The sequence below is a fragment of the Mytilus californianus genome, unplaced genomic scaffold (genome assembly GCF_021869535.1).
Source record: "Mytilus californianus isolate M0D057914Y unplaced genomic scaffold, xbMytCali1.0.p SCAF_2, whole genome shotgun sequence".
Lineage (NCBI taxonomy): Eukaryota > Metazoa > Mollusca > Bivalvia > Mytilida > Mytilidae > Mytilus > Mytilus californianus.
The window spans coordinates 112,871,651-112,891,641 of record NW_026262668.1 but is presented as its reverse complement, the minus strand read 5'-3'; the positions used below and the strand labels follow the sequence as shown (position 1 = coordinate 112,891,641).

At 32.5% G+C, this 19,991-nt stretch overlaps 1 protein-coding gene across 31 annotated transcripts in view; it reads right to left on the bottom strand.

Annotated features, from left to right (window-relative positions):
• Positions 1-19,991, bottom strand: part of LOC127728563 (hemicentin-1-like) — a 147,424-nt gene that overhangs the window by 10,293 nt on the left and 117,140 nt on the right. For all 31 annotated transcript variants that reach the window (XM_052236001.1, XM_052235999.1, XM_052235998.1 and 28 more), the window contains 6 exons: positions 18,536-18,655; positions 17,458-17,592; positions 14,018-14,143; positions 12,748-12,867; positions 11,412-11,543; positions 6,412-6,540 (listed from right to left, as the gene is read on the bottom strand). In XM_052236001.1, coding sequence (XP_052091961.1) covers positions 6,412-6,540; positions 11,412-11,543; positions 12,748-12,867; positions 14,018-14,143; positions 17,458-17,592; positions 18,536-18,655 — 762 coding nt within the window. The remainder of the gene's footprint in view (positions 1-6,411; positions 6,541-11,411; positions 11,544-12,747; positions 12,868-14,017; positions 14,144-17,457; positions 17,593-18,535; positions 18,656-19,991) is intronic.

Below are 19,991 nucleotides of genomic sequence, written 5' to 3'. Positions count from 1 at the left end.
CATGTAAACAGTCATTAAGAGAAAAAGCACTGGCAACACTTAAAAGTTAACCAATTAAACAATGCAAATGATGTCAAGGTCAGGTGACCCTGCATAGTCATTTTCATTTGACATTTTTTACAGGAGTTATGGAACTTTGACCATTTTTTTCCCTATTGTACCACAGTATCACTTTCTGAACTAAAATCCTCTGAGACCATTAGACAGAAAGCTCTTATACTTTGCATATATGTTTGCCATCCATCGTGTGTAGTTGACCAAATTATATTGTCATTTTGATTAGATTATTTTCCTGGATTTACAGGACTTTTACCATATTCTGACTATCATATCATGATGACATTATAATATCACTATTTTATAGTAGAAATAGTACTAAAAACTAAAATTGTATCACTTGTTCTGCCTACTCTCTGCAACTCTGGACAAAATTCAACCAAACTTGGACAGCTTCTTCTATTGGATATAAATTAAGTTGTTAACCTACTATTTTGATCAGAGGCAGTTTTAGGGTTTAGTCGACCAAAACATTAATTTAACCATTTCTGCTTATTCAATTAGGAGATGGTATCCAACACATATCTTCCTTGTAAGACTGAAACATTTTCCTTTTTTGTCTGTTGTCTACTAAGTATGCACTCTGTTTACATTGTACCTGTGCTTTAAGATAAATAATGGTATGTAGTTGAGGTGTTTTGTTTGCATTTAATAATTTAATAACAAGAAACATAAAATAAAACCCAAGGTATTTAACAATGCTGAATAGATTTATGAAATAAAGTTTAACTTTTTATATGATAATGAACTTAAATTGATTGATTTATTGATTATTGCTTGCTAGAAGTCTAGTGGCAAATATTTCAATCAAATTCAGGACTAGTACTAAACTTATTTGTTATTTCAACATTGAACTGTTCATAAAAAATAAACCAAAAAAATTAAATTCAAATCAACTAAATAAACAGGAGCACTGATGAAACCAAAAATACACTTGATATGTCACACAAAACTATACAGAACTAGGATTAAGCTGTTTTCATTTCTTTCGAGCAAGAGGTCAAATATGTTTTGTTTACAGTATGTTGCAAGGTTGAAATCCCCATGTGACAGGAGTCACCTGGACCTGGAAAAGATCAATGAAACTTTTAAACCTGATAGGAGTCACTTTAAAATATGGTCAACAATTCAACCAATCATGAGAGCTTTCTGCCAAATTGTCTCAGAGGAGTGGCGATCACAAAGTGGCACTGTTACTCTAAATAATAGTCAAAATCCCATGACTACCGTAAAAATGGTCAATTCAAAATGATGGTATAATATGGTGAACTACACATGATGGCAAATAATTCTACAAAGTATGAGAGCTTTTTGTAAAATCGTCTCAGAGGAGTTGTGTTGTTACAGTACTCCAACAAATGGTCCAAGTCCCATAACTCTTGAAAATAAAATCAGGAGCCAGTGTTGCTCACCTGTATCTACTGTGGTTTTGGAAATCATGTAAAATAAGGTTAAAATCATAATAAATAGTATTAGATACCCTAATAATGATTGAGGCTAAGTTTGGTTTAATTCGTCACAGTAGTTAAATTTAAAGCAGGTCATCCCATTGTAGTCTTACAATAGTTACTGAAGACCCCTTATCATTATTTAAAATAGTTTTCAAGTTGTGACCATTTGAAATTGTTTTTTTTTTAATTTTGAACAGTTGGGACAAGTATGGACACAACATTCAAGCTTGATACATCGCTCTGAATTTGGATTGTGATTAAATATTTGACACAGCATAGGTTTCTGACACAGAATGAATGTGGTCTAAGAACTTAAAATTTTTCAATTCACCTATTATGGTCCAATATCAAAATCTAAATACATGGTTAGATTCAGCATATCAAAGGACCCCATATATTCAATTTTTGTTGAAATCAAACAAAGTTTAATTTTGGACCCCAATTTGGACCAACTTCAAAACTGGGCCCATAATCAAAAATCTAAACACGTTTAGATTCAGCATATCAAAGAACCCCAAATATTCAATTTTTATTAAAATCAAACTAAGTTAAATTTTGGACCCTTTGGACCTTAATGTAGACCAATTTAAAAAACGGGACCAAATATTCAAAATCTAATTACATGGTTAGATTTGGCATATCAAATAACCCCAATAATTCAATTTTTGATAAAATCAAACAAAGTTTAATTTTGGACCCTTTTCATATCAATATGAACTAATTTGATTGAGTGGCCCACAAATAAAAAATCTAAATACATGGTTAGATTCAGCATATCAAAGAACCCCATATATTCAATTTATGTTGAAATCAAACAAAAAAAGTTTAATTTTGGTCCCCAATTTGGACCAACTTGAAAACTGGGCCCAAAATCAAAAATCTAAATACATGTTTAAAATCAGTAAATCAAAGAACCCCAAGAATTCAATTTTTGTTAAAATCAAACTAAGTGTAATTTTGGACCGAAAAAAAATCCAACCCAAAATATTTTGAACCCCCTTATGATTCATCACCCCCAAACTCAATCCCAGCCTTCCCTTTGTGGTATGGTACTTTGCAGTACAATTTCAGAGAGATCCATACACTTGAACACAAGTTATTGTCTGGAAACTAGAAAAATGCTTCTTTTTGGCCCCAAATTCCTAAACCTTTAGGGCAATTACCCCCAAACTCAAACCCAGCTTTCCCTTTTGTGATATTGAACCTTGTAGTACAATTTCATAAAGATCCATATACTTACACACAAGTTATTGTCCTGAAACTAGAAAAATGCTTGTTTTTTGCCCCTTTTTGGCCCCTAATTCCTAAACGTTTTGGGCAATTACCCCCAAACTCAATTCCAGTTTTCCCTTTGTGATATGGAACCTTGTAGTACAATTTCAGAAAGATCCATACACTTACACACAAGTTATTGTCATGAAACTAGAAAAATGCTTGTTTTTGCCCCTTTTTTGGCCCCTAATTCCTAAACTTTTGAGGCAATTACCCCCAAAATCAATCCCAGCATTCCCTTTGTGATATGGAACCTTGTGGTATAATGTCAGAGAGATCCATAGACTAACACACAAGTTATTGTCCGGAAGTTACAAAAATGCTTATTTTTGGTCCCTTTTTGGCCTCTAATTCCTTAACTGTTGGTACCATAACCCCAAAATCAATTCCAACCTTCCTATTGTGGTATTGAACCTTATGGTAAAATTTCATAGAGATCCATTTACTTAAACTTAAGTTATTGTGCGAAAACCAATGTGTCTTCGGACAACAATGACGACGACACCAACGTCATACCAATATACGATTTTTTGCGGTCGTATAAAAATTGTGAAAAATTGACTTTAAAGGGCAATAACTCCTGAAGGGGTCAATTGACAATTTCTATCTTGTTGACTTATTTGTAGAGCTTACTTTGCTGTACATTTTTGCTGCTTACAGTTTATCTCTATCTATTATAATATTCAAGATAATAACCAAAAACTGCAAAAATTCTTTAAAATTACCAATTCAGGGGCAGCAACCCAAAAACGGGTTGTCTGATGCATCTGAAAATTTCAGAGCAGATAGATCTTGACCTGATGAACATTTTTACCACATATTAGATTTGCCCTAAATGCTTTAGTTTCAGAGATATAAGCCAAACTGCATTTTACCCCCTATGTTCTATTTTTAGCCATGGTGGCCATCTTGGTTGGTGGGCGGGGTCATTGGAGACATTTTTAAAACTAAATACCCTAAGGATGATTTAGGCCAAGTTTGGTTTAATTGAGCCCAGTTGTTTCAGAGGAGAAGATTTTTGTAAAAGATAACAAAAATTCAAGAAAAATTGTGAAAAATTGAATTGACAATTTTGGTCATGTTTACTTATTTGTAGATCTTACTTTGCTGAACAATTTTGCTGTTTACAGTTTATCTATCTATTATAATATTCAAGATAATAATCAATAAAATGCTTCGCTGAGCACAGCCTGATACGACCGCAGAGGTCGAACCCTAAACAGTTGGGGCAAATTTGGACACAATATTCAAGCTTGATACTGTCTGAATTTGGATTGTGATCAAATTTTTGACATAATATAGGTTTCTGACACAAAATAAATGTGGTCAAAGACCTTACAAATCTATTGCGCAATACTGTGCAATTGAAGATTTTTTCTTGAAACTTTTCAAAAATTCGAAATTTGAAAAATTTTGAAAAAAAAAAATATGAATCCTTTAAAAAAATTGTAAACAAAAAATCCCCCCCCACCCAACTTAATGAAATCCCCCTTGGAGCAATAACACCAAAACTCAATCCCAGCCTTTCCTTTGTAGTATGGAATCTTGTAGTATAATTTCAGAGAGATCCATACACTTAAACACAAGTTATTGTCTCGAAACTAGAAAAATGCTTCTTTTTGGCCTCTAATTCCTACATGTTTGGGGCAATTAACCCCAAACTCAATCCCAGCCTTCCCTTTGTGATATGGAACCTTGTGGTACAATGTCTGAGAGATCCATACACTTACACACAAGTTATTGTCCGGAAACTAGAAAAATGCTTGTTTTTGGCCCCTTTTTGACCCTTAATTCCTAAACTGTTTGCCCCATAACCGTTAAAATAAATCCAAACCTTCTACTTGTGGTATTAAACATTGTGGTACAATTTCAGAACAATTAAAATACTTATACACAAGCTATTGTCCTGAAACTAGATAAATGCTTGTTTTGTGCCCCTTTTGGGTCCCTAATTCCTAAACGGTTGGGACCATCATCCCTTAAATCAATCCCTACCTTTCTTTTGTGGTATTGAACCTTCAAAAAAAATTCATAGAGATCCATTCACTTAAACTAAAGTTATTGTCCGGAAACAAATGTGTCTTTGGACGACAACGCAGACGACGACGACATCATACCATTATACGATCCCAAAAATTTTTGCGGTCATATAAAAACTGCAAAATTTCCGTAAAATTACCAATTCAGGGGCAGCAACCCAACAACGGGTTGTCTGATGTGTGTGAAAATTTCAGGGCAGATAGATCTTGACCTGGTGAACATTTTTACCACTGTCAGATTTGCTCTAAATGCCTTAGTTTCAGAGATATAAGCCAAAAACTGCTTTCTACCCCCCATGACCTATTTTTAGCTATTGTGGCCATCTTGGTTGATGGGCGGGGTCATCGGATACAATTCTTTAATTAAATACATTAAGGGTGATTAAGGCCAAGTTTGGTTCAATTTGGCCCAGTTGTTTCAGAGGAGAAGATTTTTGTAAAAGATTACATAAATTTACCAAAAAATGTGAAAAATCAACTTTAAAAGAAATAACTCCTGAAGGGGTCAACTGACAATTTTGATCATGTTGACTTATTTGTAGAGTTTACTATGCTGAACAATGTGCTTTTACAGTTTATCTCTATCTATTATAATATTCAAGATAATAACCAAAAACTGCAAAATTTCCTTAAAATTACAAATTCAGGGGCAGCAACCCAACAACAGTTGTCTGATGCATGTGAAAATTTCAGGACAGATAGATCTTGACCTGATGAACATTTTTACCACCGTCAGATTTGCTATAAATGCTTTAATTTCAGAGATATAAGCCAAACTGCATTTTACCCCCATGTTCTATTTTTAGCCATGGTGGCCATCTTGGTTGATGGGCGGGGTCATCTGATACAATTTTTTAATCTAAATACCTTACGGATGATTTAGGCCAAATTTGGTTTAATTTGGCCCAGTAGTTTCAGAGGAGAAAATTGTGAAAAATTGACTTTAAAGGGCAATAACTCCTTATGGGGTCAAATGACAATTTTTGTCACGTTTGATTTATTTGTAGATCTAACTTTGCTGAACAATTTTGCTGTTTACAGTTTATCTCTATCTATTATAATATTCAAGATAATAACCAAATACTGCAAAATTTCTTTCAAATTACCAATTCAGGGGCAGCAACCCAACAACGGGTTGTCTAATGCGTCTGAAAATTTGAGGGCAGACAGAAATTGACCTGAAGAACAATTTTACCCCCATGTCAGATTTGCTCTAAATGCTTTAGTTTCAGAGATATAAGCCAAAAACTGCATTTTACCCCCATGTTCTATTTTTAGCCATGGTGGCCATCTTGGTTGATGGGCGGGGTCATCAGATACATTTTTTAAACTAGATACCCTAAGGATGATTTAGGCCTAGTTTGGTTTTATTTGGCCCAGTAGTTTCAGAGGAGAAGATTTTTGTAAAAGTTACTGGATGACGAAGACGACGGATGCGGATGACGAAGACGACGGATGCCAAGTGATGAGAAAAGCTCACTTGGCTCTTTTGTGCCAAGTGAGCTAAAAAGACTATATCATATGGTCAACAACACGTAATGGCAAACAATTACTATGTTTAATACTTTCCATTGGATCTATAAAGACCTTACCTAAACAAGGTTGACCTGGTCCCGTAGACCTATATCCATGCTGACACTGACAGTAGTAGCTCCCTTCAGTATTGATACATCTTTGGTTAGAGTAACACCTGTGTTGGTTTGTCAAACATTCATTAATATCTAAAAATAAATTCCCAATATCAATGTATTATGGAGCACATGAAAAAGATAAGTCATAAATGTTGCAAATAAAATTAAAGCCAACAAAACTAGAGGCTCTAAAGAGCCTGTGTCACTAACCTTGGTTTATGTGCAATGAACACAATGGACACTCTCCTACATTGTAGACTAGAATATAATTCCTGACTGTAATCTCTAATTTTGTTGATCTTGTTTAGCTGATAATTATTTTCTGTTCACAGTTTCTCTGTTTCTTCTATAATTTTTCCCAAAAGCCGCAAAAGGGCAAATAATCGTCATTTAAGGGCATTAAATCCTATTAGAAGGCAACTAACACTTTCATCCATGCTGGTCTATTTGCAGATCTTTTCTTTCTGATCATATTTGCTTTTTAAAGTTTCTATCTATCTAATAAAGTTTTTAAGGTAATGTGCAAAAACGAAAAATATTAGTAAAAAAAAATTATCATTTAAGGGCAATAACTCCTATAAGGAGTCAACTGGCAATTTCAGCAATATTTATTTATGGTATATAGATCTTGTCTTGCGGATCATTTTTGTTTGTTAAAGTTGTTATCTGTTTATTAAAATTTTCTATAAAATAAGCAATAAACTGCTTCGCTGAGCGCAGCTGGATACGCCCGCAGAGGTCCAACCCTGAACAGTTGGGGCAAAAATGTACACAATATTCAAGCTTGATACAGGTCTGAATTTGGATTGTAATTAAATATTTGACATATTATAGGTTTCTGAATAAATGTAGTCAAAGAACTTGAAATTGGTTATATGAATTGAATTTATATTCAATTAAAGATTTCTTGCTGTTGTGCAATACACTATGCTGTTGCGCAATACTTAGTAAATCTGTTGTCAAACTATAAACAAATAAAGTTCTATTAATTCTCAATGTCATATTAGAAATTTATGAAAATGTAAAGGGAGCTTAAATCAATAGATATAACCAATTAACCAAAGTTTCATGAGAATTGCTGACAGCATTTTTGAGTTATTGCCCGAAAACTGGAAAATCACCCCTTTTTTAATGAATAAAACCCCATGACTCAGAAATGATAAATGAAAAATTTATAAAATTCTAAACGGAGCTTACATCAATAGATATAAATAATTCCACAAATTTTCATAAGAATTGCTGAAGTTATTGTCCGAAAACTGGAAAATTCCCTCTTTTTTAATGAATATAACCCCATAACTCAGAAATGATAAATGAAAAATTTATAAAATTCTAACGGGAGCTTACATCAATAGACATAAACAATTTGCCAAAGTTTCATAAGAACTGCTGAAAGCATTTTTGATTTTTTGTCCGAAAAACTGGAAAATCCCCCTTTTTTTATGAAGAAAACCCTGTAACTCTGAAACGTAAAATCTAAAATATATAAAAATCAAAAGGGAGCTCATGTCAATAGATATAAACAATTCACCACAATTTCTTGTAAGTTGGTGAAAGCATTCTTGAGTTATTGTCCGAAAACTGGAAAATCCCCCTTTTTTTAATGAATAAAACCCCATAACTCAAAAACGTAAAATCTAAAATTTATAAAAATCAAAAGGGAGCTCACGTCAACAGATATAAACAATTCACCAAAGTTTTGTGCAAATTGGTTAAAGTGTTTTTGAGTTAATGTCCGACATGTTGACGACGGACGGACAGAGGTATACCATAATACGTCCCGTAAACGGGCGTATAAAAACACAAAAAAATTGGTAAAAAATGTCATTTAAGGGCAATAACTCCACTAAGTAGTCGGCTGACGATTTTGGCCAAGTTGACTTTCTTATAGATCTTGTCTTGCTGATAATTTTTGTTTATTAAATTTGTTATCTATTTATTATAATTTTCAAGATAATCAGCAAAAACATAAAAAAAATTGGTAAAAATTGGCAACAACTCCAACAAGTAATTTATAATCGTATGACGATTTCGGCCAAGTTGACTTACTTACAGGTCTGGTCTTGCTGATCATTTTTTTATGTTTCTATCCATCTATTAGTTCTCAAGGTAGTAGCCAAAAATGCAAAAAATTGATAAAGTACATCATTTAGGCTAATATCTTTTTTTTTCTATCTGTTTTATTAGATTTTGTTAGAAAGTTTAGGGTCTGGGTCCAAATGAAAATAGAAATAAAAGAATGGAATTGTTTGAATCAACAACAAAAAAATAAGTGGTTTATACCATTTCATTCTTTATTTTGTAATTACATTCATCTCCTTCTTGTTGTAATAGGTTATGAGCAACTTGCTTCACAATAAAAGAGTTTTTACTCCTTGATTTACATGTATAAAGTGTCTAGTATCATACCTTATTAAACTATAATTCAAAATAAAGCTGTTTTGTATGAAATTTTTTTTTTGTTTAAGGCATTTTATAAACAGAGCTTGTAGCATTAAAATATATGTAGATGTGGTATGATAGCCAATAAGACAACTGTTCTTCTAAGACCTAATGTCCTTGATGTAAGCAATTATAGGTTACTGTACATCCTTCAATACAGAGCAAAAGGCCACACCGCATAGCAACCTACAACAAATGGACCCAATTGTCCAGTGTTGAATAAAATTCAAACTAAAAACCAACAACCTGATTTATATACAAGCAATCAACATGATTGACAAAGGGATTTTCCCCACATCCCTTATTTATTGGCATAACACTTTATTATGGAAAATGTTGTTTCCAATTCTTCTGCTAACTTGGCGGATACATTTTATATTTCCAAAATACGATACAGATTGATTTTTTGATTATTGCTTGCTTAAAGTCTAGTGGCAAATATTTCAATCATATTCAGGACGAGTACTAAACTTATTTGTTATTTCAACTTTGAACTGTTCATATATAATAAACCAGAATAAAAGAACAGAGTTCCAATGTCCCCCGCATTGCACATATTTTATCTATCCATGGTGAAGCACTTTTTTTTGTTCTTTAAAACTTTTTATTAATATCTCAAGAGAAATGAAGGCTTCAGAGCAAATGCAATGTGATTTCCATTATGATTTATATTTCCAAGGGGCATAACTCGTTAAAAATATTTGATCAGACCTTATTTTTCAAAGTGTCAAATATTAAGACATTGCTGATATAAACCTATGATGTAAGTTTCATAAAATTCTGGCAAGAATTGAACACATGAGAGCGATAACATTGCAATTTTCCATGTATAAATCAATATTTTCGAGGGGCATAAATATTTGATCAGAACTTATTTTGAAAGTGTCAAAGACATTGATGATATAATCCTATTATATAAATTTCATAAATATCTGGCAAGAATTGTACACATAAGAGCGCTCATAAGGCAATTTTCCATAAAAATTAATATTTCCAAGGGGCATAACTCTTTTAAAAATAATAGATCGGCATTGATTTCCAAACTCATCCAAGACATTGCTGATATAAACCTATGATACAAGTTTTTATAAAAATCTGGCAAGAATTGTACAAATGAGAGCGCTAAATAGATATAGGAAGATGTGGTATGAGTGCCAATGAGACAACTCTCCATCAAAGTCAAAATTTATAAAAGTAAACCATTATAGGTCAAAGTATGGTCTTCAACACGGAGCCTTGGCTCACACCTAACAGCAAGCTATAAACGGCCCCAAAAATTACTAGTGTAAAACCATTCAAACGGGAAAACCAACGGTCTAATCTATATAAAAAACGAGAAACGAGAAACACTTATGAACCACATCAACAAACGACGCAATTTTCAATATAATTTTATGTTTCCAAGAGGCATAACTCTCTTAATAATAATTGATCGGTACTGATTTTCAAACTCGTCCAAGACATTGCTGATATAAACCAATGATATAAGTTTCATTAAAATCTGGCAAGAATTGTACACTTGAGAGCGCTAACAAGACTGAACGGACAGAAGGGTGAACGCCCAGTATTTCCATGTCCCCTGCAACGCGTTACGCGGGGGACAAAAATTACATTCAAATCAACTAAATGAAGAGGATCACTGATGAAACTAAAAATACACTTGATATGTCACACAAAATTATACATAACTAGGATTAAGCTGTTTTCATTTCTTTCGAGCAAAAGGTCAAATATGTTTTGTTTACAGTATGTTGCAAGGTTGAAATGCCCATGTGACAGGAGTCACTTATACGTGGAAAATACCAATGGAACTTTTAAACCTGACAGGAGTCACTTTAAAATATGGTTAACAATTCTACCAATCATGAGAGCTTTCTGTTAAAAAAAATTGAACCCAATTGACCAGTGTTAAATAAAATTCAAACTAAAAACGAACGACCTGATTTATATACAAGCAATCAACATGATTGACAAAGGGATTTTCCCCACATCCCATATTTATTGGCATAACACTTTATTATGGAAAATGTTGTTTCCAATTCTTCTGCTAACTTGGCGGATACATTTTATATTTCCACATTACGATAAAGTTAGCAGTTTCTAATCTATGAAGTTCCCTCCCATTTATCACGCATTTTAATCTAAAAGAACAGCTGGGGCCTTCCTTAAGTTCAGCATTAGCAGTAGCCATGCTTACATCTATTTGTTTGGTACCTGGATAATTTTCTACACTTCCAGCAATGAGAACGTGGTAAAGTGTTGATATTTTATTTTTTTGGAACCACAAAATTTCAGTGATAAGCATGAATACAAAAAAAATTAAATTAACAGCATCCTCTTTCAATTTTCAAGAAAATAGTCAGCAGCTTTGTAAAACAGATAATTAAAAATGAAGGCCTTAAAAGTTTCAGTCCATGACACGTAAAGGCAACAATTCAGGAACATACAGATAACATGTATACTAAAAAGAAGTTATTACTGCTATAACTGGGGTCATTTATGACATTTGACTAACATACCTATACAAGAACCATCTGTCTGCTGTTGAAGGCCGAGTGAACACCTTGTCTTACATTGATAGCTCCCTCTGGTGTTGATACAATCCTGATCTATTCCACATTCATCTGCTCTCTCTCTGCATTCATCTATATCTGTTATATGATATGTATTTTGTTATTTATAGATGTTTTAAAATAACTTATTATTATATACTGGAGTTATAAAACCCAGCTAATCATAATTTGACTGGTTACCTCGACAGGGCATATATACACAGTGGAAAAAAACCTGACAAAGATCAGAATGATAATTAATGCTGAAATCAGGACACTTTTACAGTGAATATGGGTTCATATCCACTGAGAAGATCATGAATAACATAAATAATCAAAAAGATGGAGAAATTGGAAGAGTTGTGGGAATATTTCAAACCATATTTAAGTCTTCATCTAAAGGTATGGTTATGAACCAAACAACATTATCATGATATCATACTATTGTATATAGTTGTTGCATTAATGCCATTCTTGAGAATCCATTCAGTTCCTGTATAAAACATTGTATGTGAAATGTCAAATAATATATCAGAATGAACACAATAGTTATTTCCAAATGGTGAATCAGCCAGAAGTCATCATATCTATATCAATTATCAATATCAATTCATGTTTAGATTTGTGTTTTGAGTTGTGTAAAAAGTGTATATTACAAATAAATAGTTTATTTAAATTGTAATATGTAACATAGGCAAGAGGTAATCTCATGATGGTTTGCTGAATAAATAGATCAGAGATGCAACAGTAAATTATCCAATCAAAAGATTGGTAATTTGGTCAATTAAGATTGACATGAATGAGGATGAGTTTCAAATTAAAACTCCAGGTCTGTCTTTAATTTTTTGTTTATCATCACAAACTGAGTCCTGCTGTACAGATTAATATCTATCTGCAAACATGAAATTCCTGTAGTCTGAAGATGTAGCACACTAATACTGGCCTGTTCAGAAGGAACATACAAGAAAGTAATACATATCTAAAACTTTGTAACAATTTGTAAATTTTAAATTATGTAGAATATTTTGGTAATTCTGGTATCAAATTAAAGCTGAAGAATTTGTGATCATTGTAGAAGCTAATGTCTGGGAACCAGTATAATTTTATATGCAGTTAAAGGTATGTTGATTTTTTCAGTGCAAGACATATTAATGTATTACTTTCATATGGAATGACTGTCACTGTATTAGAACTTAATTTAAAGACAAATTAGCTATGAATGCTTGACATTGAAGAATTTAACATAGAAAGCAATGAATTAGTTGGGCTCCTCCTAAATCCTGCTGGGCAGATGATTACATACCTTCACACAAGTACTTCCTATACAGTCTGAACCCTGCTGGACAAGCACATGTGTAGGATCCTATGGTGTTTCTACAGATATGGGAACATGATGACTGGCCTGTCCTACACTCATTTACATCTGTAATGGAAAGAAATCAGATTATTGTTACCTAATGTTAGGTATATGAAACAAGGAAATTAATTAATTCAGAGAATAATTATCTTTTGATCACTATGTCCCTTCTAAGTTCCCCATCACAGCAAAAACACTATATTGGGATCTAATGAGTAGGTGATATAATAATTTATATTTCTACATACCTGTCAACCTATGAAAATGAAAATGCAGGTCATGACCTGCATTGAAGAGGAAAATCTCAGGTCATAATGCATACAAATTTTTTTTCAGCTGAATTTAAGTGTTTAGGGGACAATACTTAATATTTTAAATTAAACCGTTTCCAAAATATGTTCACATGGTAAATGACTAACTGAAAATAATTTAAGCCTTTAATTTTATTTTTTCATTGCATAATAAGCCATTGATATATTATATGTTATACTTTATCATTTCAAGCCAAACCATACCCCCCTCTCCTTGATTCATTCTTAGTAACAATTCTCACGTTATCGTTTTTTTAAATTTTTAAATTTTTATTTCCCAGTATGTATCATCTCCTCAAATATTGTTGGTATTGGGATGTAACAAAATAATTAAGCCTTTAAAGAAAGTAAAGATAAACAAGAATGTGTCCATAGTACATGGATGCCCCACTCACACTATCATTTTCTATGTTCAATGGACCGTGAAATTGGGGTCAAAACTCTAATTTGGCATGAAAATTAGAAAGATCATATCATAGGGAACATGTGTACTAAGTTTCAAGTTGATTGGACTTCAACTTCATCAAAAACTACCTTGACCGAAAAACTTTAACATGAGATGGACGAACGGACGAACGAACAGACGCACAGACCGAAAAACATTTAAAAAATCCGGGGTATGGGGTGAAATTCTCGGATGTGACCAGCAGGATACGAGTCAGTTGACAGGTATGTTTCTATAGTGATTTTTTTAATCAATAATAATAAACACCATGCTGTGGGTGCTTGCTTCTTCTCTTATATCTCTGCTGAGAAAGTCATGTACTATAAATAGAATGATCAACCTAAAACAATATAACAAAAAAGCATGGGACATTTATTCTGGAGAAAAAAATCAGAATCTGAAAACCTTTTAAAGAATACTCATTAGTACAAATGTATTCCTGTATTTTCATTGAGTGTACCTGTGCATCTACCACTCTGATCACTTTTAAGTTGAAATCCATCACTACATGAACAGGTATAACCCCCAGGTATATTCTGACAGTTATGTCCACATACTTCTGGTGTCTCTCTACATTCATCTTTGTCTGAAAAAAATTATTACATAATAATTTCATAAACTTTGTACTGTTTAGTGATTGCTATGTTCAATTAAAATTCAGTGGTATTGGATTATATCAAATGATCAAGCTTATAATTATAATTCATTTTTCAAAATTAAGAAATAACTCATGGAAGCCATAGATTTGTTGGAAATTTACACATGGCCCAGGCCATGTGTAAATTTCCAACAAATCTATGGCTTCCATGAATTATTTCGATTCTAATAGGACAAATACGGTCATTAAAAAACTGAGGCGAGGGTGGATATCAGCTGTGTGTGTGGCTGTTCTTTTTTACTCCCTGTTAGATAAAGCTCAAACATTCTAATAAATATGTAGCTTGCATGGATTATTTCGTGAATAACTGCTAGAAAAAAATCTGTTTAATTCTTTTAATTCTAAAACCCAACATTTGCCATTTTTAATTTACATGTTTTTCTCGTAAGCTACCGTCAAATCAAAAGTTGACATTTCGTAACTAAGGAGCCGCCATGTTGACTTGCTGAAATCAGTAAATATGCGAATAATGCAATAGAATAGAATAGAAAATAAAACAAAACAAAACCTACCTAAAAAAATCAATTTTAATACAATATTATACGAATTTCGATGGTTCACCTAACGGAAAACCTTCAACTCTAGCGTTTTAATTTGTATGACGTCATGTTTTGAAATGACTTAAATGCGCCGAAAACATTAATAGACTTTCGCGGAATTTTATTTTATTTTGATTTTGTTGATTTCTCCAAGCTCTTGTGCATTAATTCTTTTTATTATGTATCCGAATAAGAATAAAAATTCTTTTGTCTTTTTTTAAATGCAATTTTTAAAACAATAAAATCGGCAAAGGGTTTGCAAAATGGTTCCAATACATGTGGATTTACGTGGGAGGTATATTGTAACATCCATTATTATGTATATCTCTGAGTCTGCGCTAAGTATAGATATATTGAGAATTTTATCACGGTGTTGTTTACAAAGCGAAAGAAGCATGTCATATTAGAATGATTCTTAATTTTTTTTTATGAAGACAATTATTTTACAGATAAAATTCATTAACAGATGCTAATGAATATACTGACACTCTCTGAAATAAAGGTCTTACTACATATGTAACAAGATAACTTTTAAAGGATTAATGAAAAAAAATATCAATCAGGTGATCTGTCAGATAAATATGTACACCTTATAATTCTATATATAGACCAAAAGTAGTTGTCCAGTTTTTCGAAATCCTTGAGAAACTGACCTAGGTCATGTTTTTCTCCGAATGTTAATGACATCTTTACACTAAATCCATTGGATGTTGGATGTGGACTGATTGATATTTTAGTCTTTAATAGATACATGATTTTTTTTATTAGTTGTTATTGGCTTTGAACTAGCTGTCAGTAATTGCGAATACTCTCAGATCTGTACTTAGTGTCCATTTTTGTTGTTAGGGATGAGGGATGGATAAATACCCTGCCACGTCCGGTCTGTGTTTATGTTTGATGTTTTTAAGCTTTGTAACGATCTGATCAGTTTCAACTGTAGTTTATAGTTTGTTCTTATGTTGTGCTGTTACACCACTGTCCCAGGTTAGGGGGAAGGTTGAGCGCTCACAAACATGTTTAACCCGGCAAAATTCTTTATGTGCCTGTCCCTAGTCAGGAGCCTGTAGTTCAGTGGTTGTTGTTGGTTCATGTGTGTGATATTTGTTATTCGTTAATTGTTTTGTTATAAATTAGGCTGTTAGTTTTCTCAACTGAATTGTTTCATATTTTTCATGTCGGGCCTTTTATAGCCGACTATACGGTATGGATTTTTCTCATTGTTAAAGGCTGTACAGTTGCCTATAATTGCTTTCAACCACTATGGACATATACATCATAAAATTGTAAAGATCACATATAATTGAATTTTATTCATAAAAATTGAGAACCCGACCAAATAAATAAAACTTGAGGTATGTCCCAGACACGACATTGTAAGATATGGACAACATAGTACTGATTTCAGTAGTCCCTTTATCAATATCTCAGCCTTTTGTAGAGACATGATAGATATAGTGTTTAGATAAAGATCTGGTTTTCTAAATTAGTCAATCTGTTTTCATCTTCTTCAAATGTTGACATCAACAATATGGATTCGACCTTGAAATTTAAAATTTTCGTCATCTGATTTTCACTTTTAATCATTGATTGATTGTTGGTTGATTTAAGTCCAGTGGCAAATATTTCATGCATGTTCAGGACTAGAACAAATTAACAATAAATACAATAAGTAGGTCAGGTAATACAGGCTGTCTGGGATAAAGATTGGGGAAATTAGGACTGCCAATGGAAAATAAGGGTAGATTGGATAGGGACAGAAATTTAGTCTTGCGACAGGCCACCTACCGACCCATCAAAGAGTTGTTGTAAGGGTTGTTAATGTGCAGAGAGCATGGCACTATCTCTACACGAGACATCAGATTTAACATCCCCATTCTAACCGGATGTGGCTGCATACTTGGACATTCCACACAGCCAAATGAATGCTTCACTTTAGCAAGGGTTTTACTACCGGTCAGAGGAAGACCAAGAGTGACTGTATTTCTATTTCCCAGTCAACCTTGGGGTCTACTTTTAATAAGTTTTACACCTCATCCACAGAAGTTTCAAAATGACATTGATTTCAATATAGACAAGTTATGTTACAAATGTAAAACGGATCAAGTTGTCCATAAAGACAATTTAGTTTCTCCTTGTTTATCTGTTTAAGTTGTTGATGTCATCATTTTAAAACGTTCTTCATGTTTTGTTTCTCTATTCATTTCATCTTCTTTAGTTTATGTCCTTAATTAAATTGTGAAATTTTGCAATGTAAAAATAAGGACATGATGCATGATTTCCAAATAGGGGTTTAAAAATTTCTGATTTGTTCTTCCAAAGAGTTAACACTAAGTTCATCTGATACAGTTGTTAATATCGACAATATTGACAACAACAAGTTGATATTAACAAATTCAGTTCCAAATGTCCATCTGCTACAGTTATCTATATTGACAATTGAGTTTCTCCTGATTCATTTTCCATATGCTTGTATGCCGACACTGGCAAAACCATGAAATCAAATATCAACGAAAATGCAAGTATTCCTCAAATTACAAATATTCACACCCACGAAAAAAAATAATCTACAGTATTTTAAGGAGAATCCAATTAGGATGTGATTCTAAATATATATCTTTTAATGGAAATAACCATCAAAGTTTCTATATGATTTTACAAATGGTAAACTTTATTTTGTTTTCTGCTCGTGATAAACAGACTTACCAATACATTTTTGTCCATCACCAGATCGTCTGTAACCATCTTTACACATGACCGCACAAATAAATGATCCGGCAATATTGATACATTCATTGTCAAGGTCACAGCCTCCATTGTTATTATCACATTCATCTATATCTGTAATAAAAAGTACAGAAAATATTTCATCAGTTTTGTATATATTATAATCAAGTCTACCACATTTCTATGACGGGAACCCTGACATACTTATAGAACCTTAATTGATAACCTAATCTTAGTTCACCAAATAAACCATTGTCTATAGCCTATTGCTGGCCAATTAACTCATCTATTGGTTGACTTAAGCATAAATATTAGATCTTAGTGGTCCACAAAGTGATGATTTGAGTTTATTTTCATATTTATTTGACTGGAAAATTAAAAGAACAGATTTTACCAATGTTTTACTGGTTGATTTAAGATCTTCAATGATTTTACACAGCACTGAATGCACACAATCTGTGAATCTTTCTTCAGTGTACATCAGGTAAGTATTGTATGTTTTTATCATAGAGTTTGTCCTTTGCGTCAGGTATACAACAAATGCTGATCTATTAATTATTAGCTCATATTTTCAATTGGATAGTTAACAAACTTATGTAGAAGAAACGTGCATCTGGCATTACAAATAATAAGCCTGTTATCTTTGATGAGTTTTCATATTCATTTTTTTCAAACCTCTTTTGAACTTACCTTTACATTAATGAACATCCCTGCCAAACCATCTGATAAATAAACTTATAAAATAACTTTCTTAACCTTTGAAGCTTACCTTTTCAGATAAGAAAATCCCTAACCAACCATCTAAGAAACTTACCTTTTCAGGTATGAACATCCCTTACCAACAATCTGTGAAATTCCAAAATTCAATAGCACCATCTTTGACCAACCACCTTTGAACTTACCTTTACACTTACGACATTCCTGACCAACTATCTGTGGAACTTTAACTATTACAATAACACCACCCCTGACCAACCATCTGTTAAATTTACTTGTACAATTACACCACCCCTGACCAACCATCTGTGAAACTTACTTTAACAATAACATCACCTACCTGTACAAGTATGACCATCTCTCTCCAATGAATAACCAGGATTACATGAACAAGAAAAACTTGCAGGAGAATTGTGGCAATAATGGGAACATGGTTGTATGTTCAAACATTCATCTTCATCTGAAACACACACAGAAAGATCATCAAGAATTTAAATGAGATATAATAATAATATGACAAATAATAGTTTTGAGACAATAGATAAAATCAAAACTTAAAACATTTATTAAACAGCTATCTATAATACCATATAGCAATAAATGCGTCATACATGTATAGTCATTTACAAATGAATTTTTTGCATAGTAAATGAACAACACTAGCTGTTTATCAAAGTCACATAAACAAAAGTTTAGTCAATGTTAACTTCAGAGTTTCATTTTTAAACTAAGTAAATGTGTTGTGGTTGATAATGATTAATTATCAAATTGCCATCTAACGAAGTTGGCTGCAAGTTGCCTGGAATTAACTAGCAAGGGAAAAAGACTTGTTCTGTTATTATATAAACTTAAAAAAAACATTTCAGATTTGAAAAATATGATACCAACATTGTATGAACATCAATTACTACTTTTTCTACTGATTTAAACATGTTAATTAAAAAGAACCTAGTATTTTCAGAGTTTAAATCCCCTTCATTTGGAATATGTTTGATAATGCATCATTTATAATTTGTTTTTAAGATACAAGGTTAAGGATGTCCTTCATTTAAAATATTAAACTAGACAAAGTGATGCCCCCGCACTCCACTATTAAGTAACTGTATTATAACAAAGTCATTGTAGGACTTTTTTTGAGATATTATTGTGTCTGGGAGACACAATTGCATACATGTGATTCTTCCGGCGGGAGTCAAAATCTCCCGCATTTCAGACCCTCTTCCGTCCCTCCCGTTAAAATTTGAAATCTTCCGCTTTTTGAAAATGTCAACCTCGTAAAATTTTCATTAGACATTTTTGTTTACAAAATCGATACGGACAGAGAAAAAGGCCGAGAAACTCGAAATTGATATGGGAAAAGTCCGAGAAAAACGGAAGTTTCCTGTAATGGATTTTGTGTCAAAAGTTAAAATAGGTAAAATTAGCCTGAGGTGTTTAGGATTAAACTGTATATACAACAATAAATAAAAGATAATAGGCAATTACCTAGTGATCAACTAGCTAGTTTAAGACACAAGCAAGGTTGATTAAAAGTGAAATACTGACAAAGGATTAAATTGTACAAGTTGTATAAACAACAATTTAATTTGATGCTGTTGAAAACATGGAACGTTTACTGAACCTCAAAGACAAATGAAATCAACTCAAATATGATATTTATGGCTTGTTTTCTATCCAAGCCAATGGAATACCTATATAAGTACAGTTGTCTTGGATTATTCTAAAATTTTAGAATTTGACAAAAATGTCAAAATGCAAACCGTATTTTTATATCACCAAATACCCCAGCAGCAAAT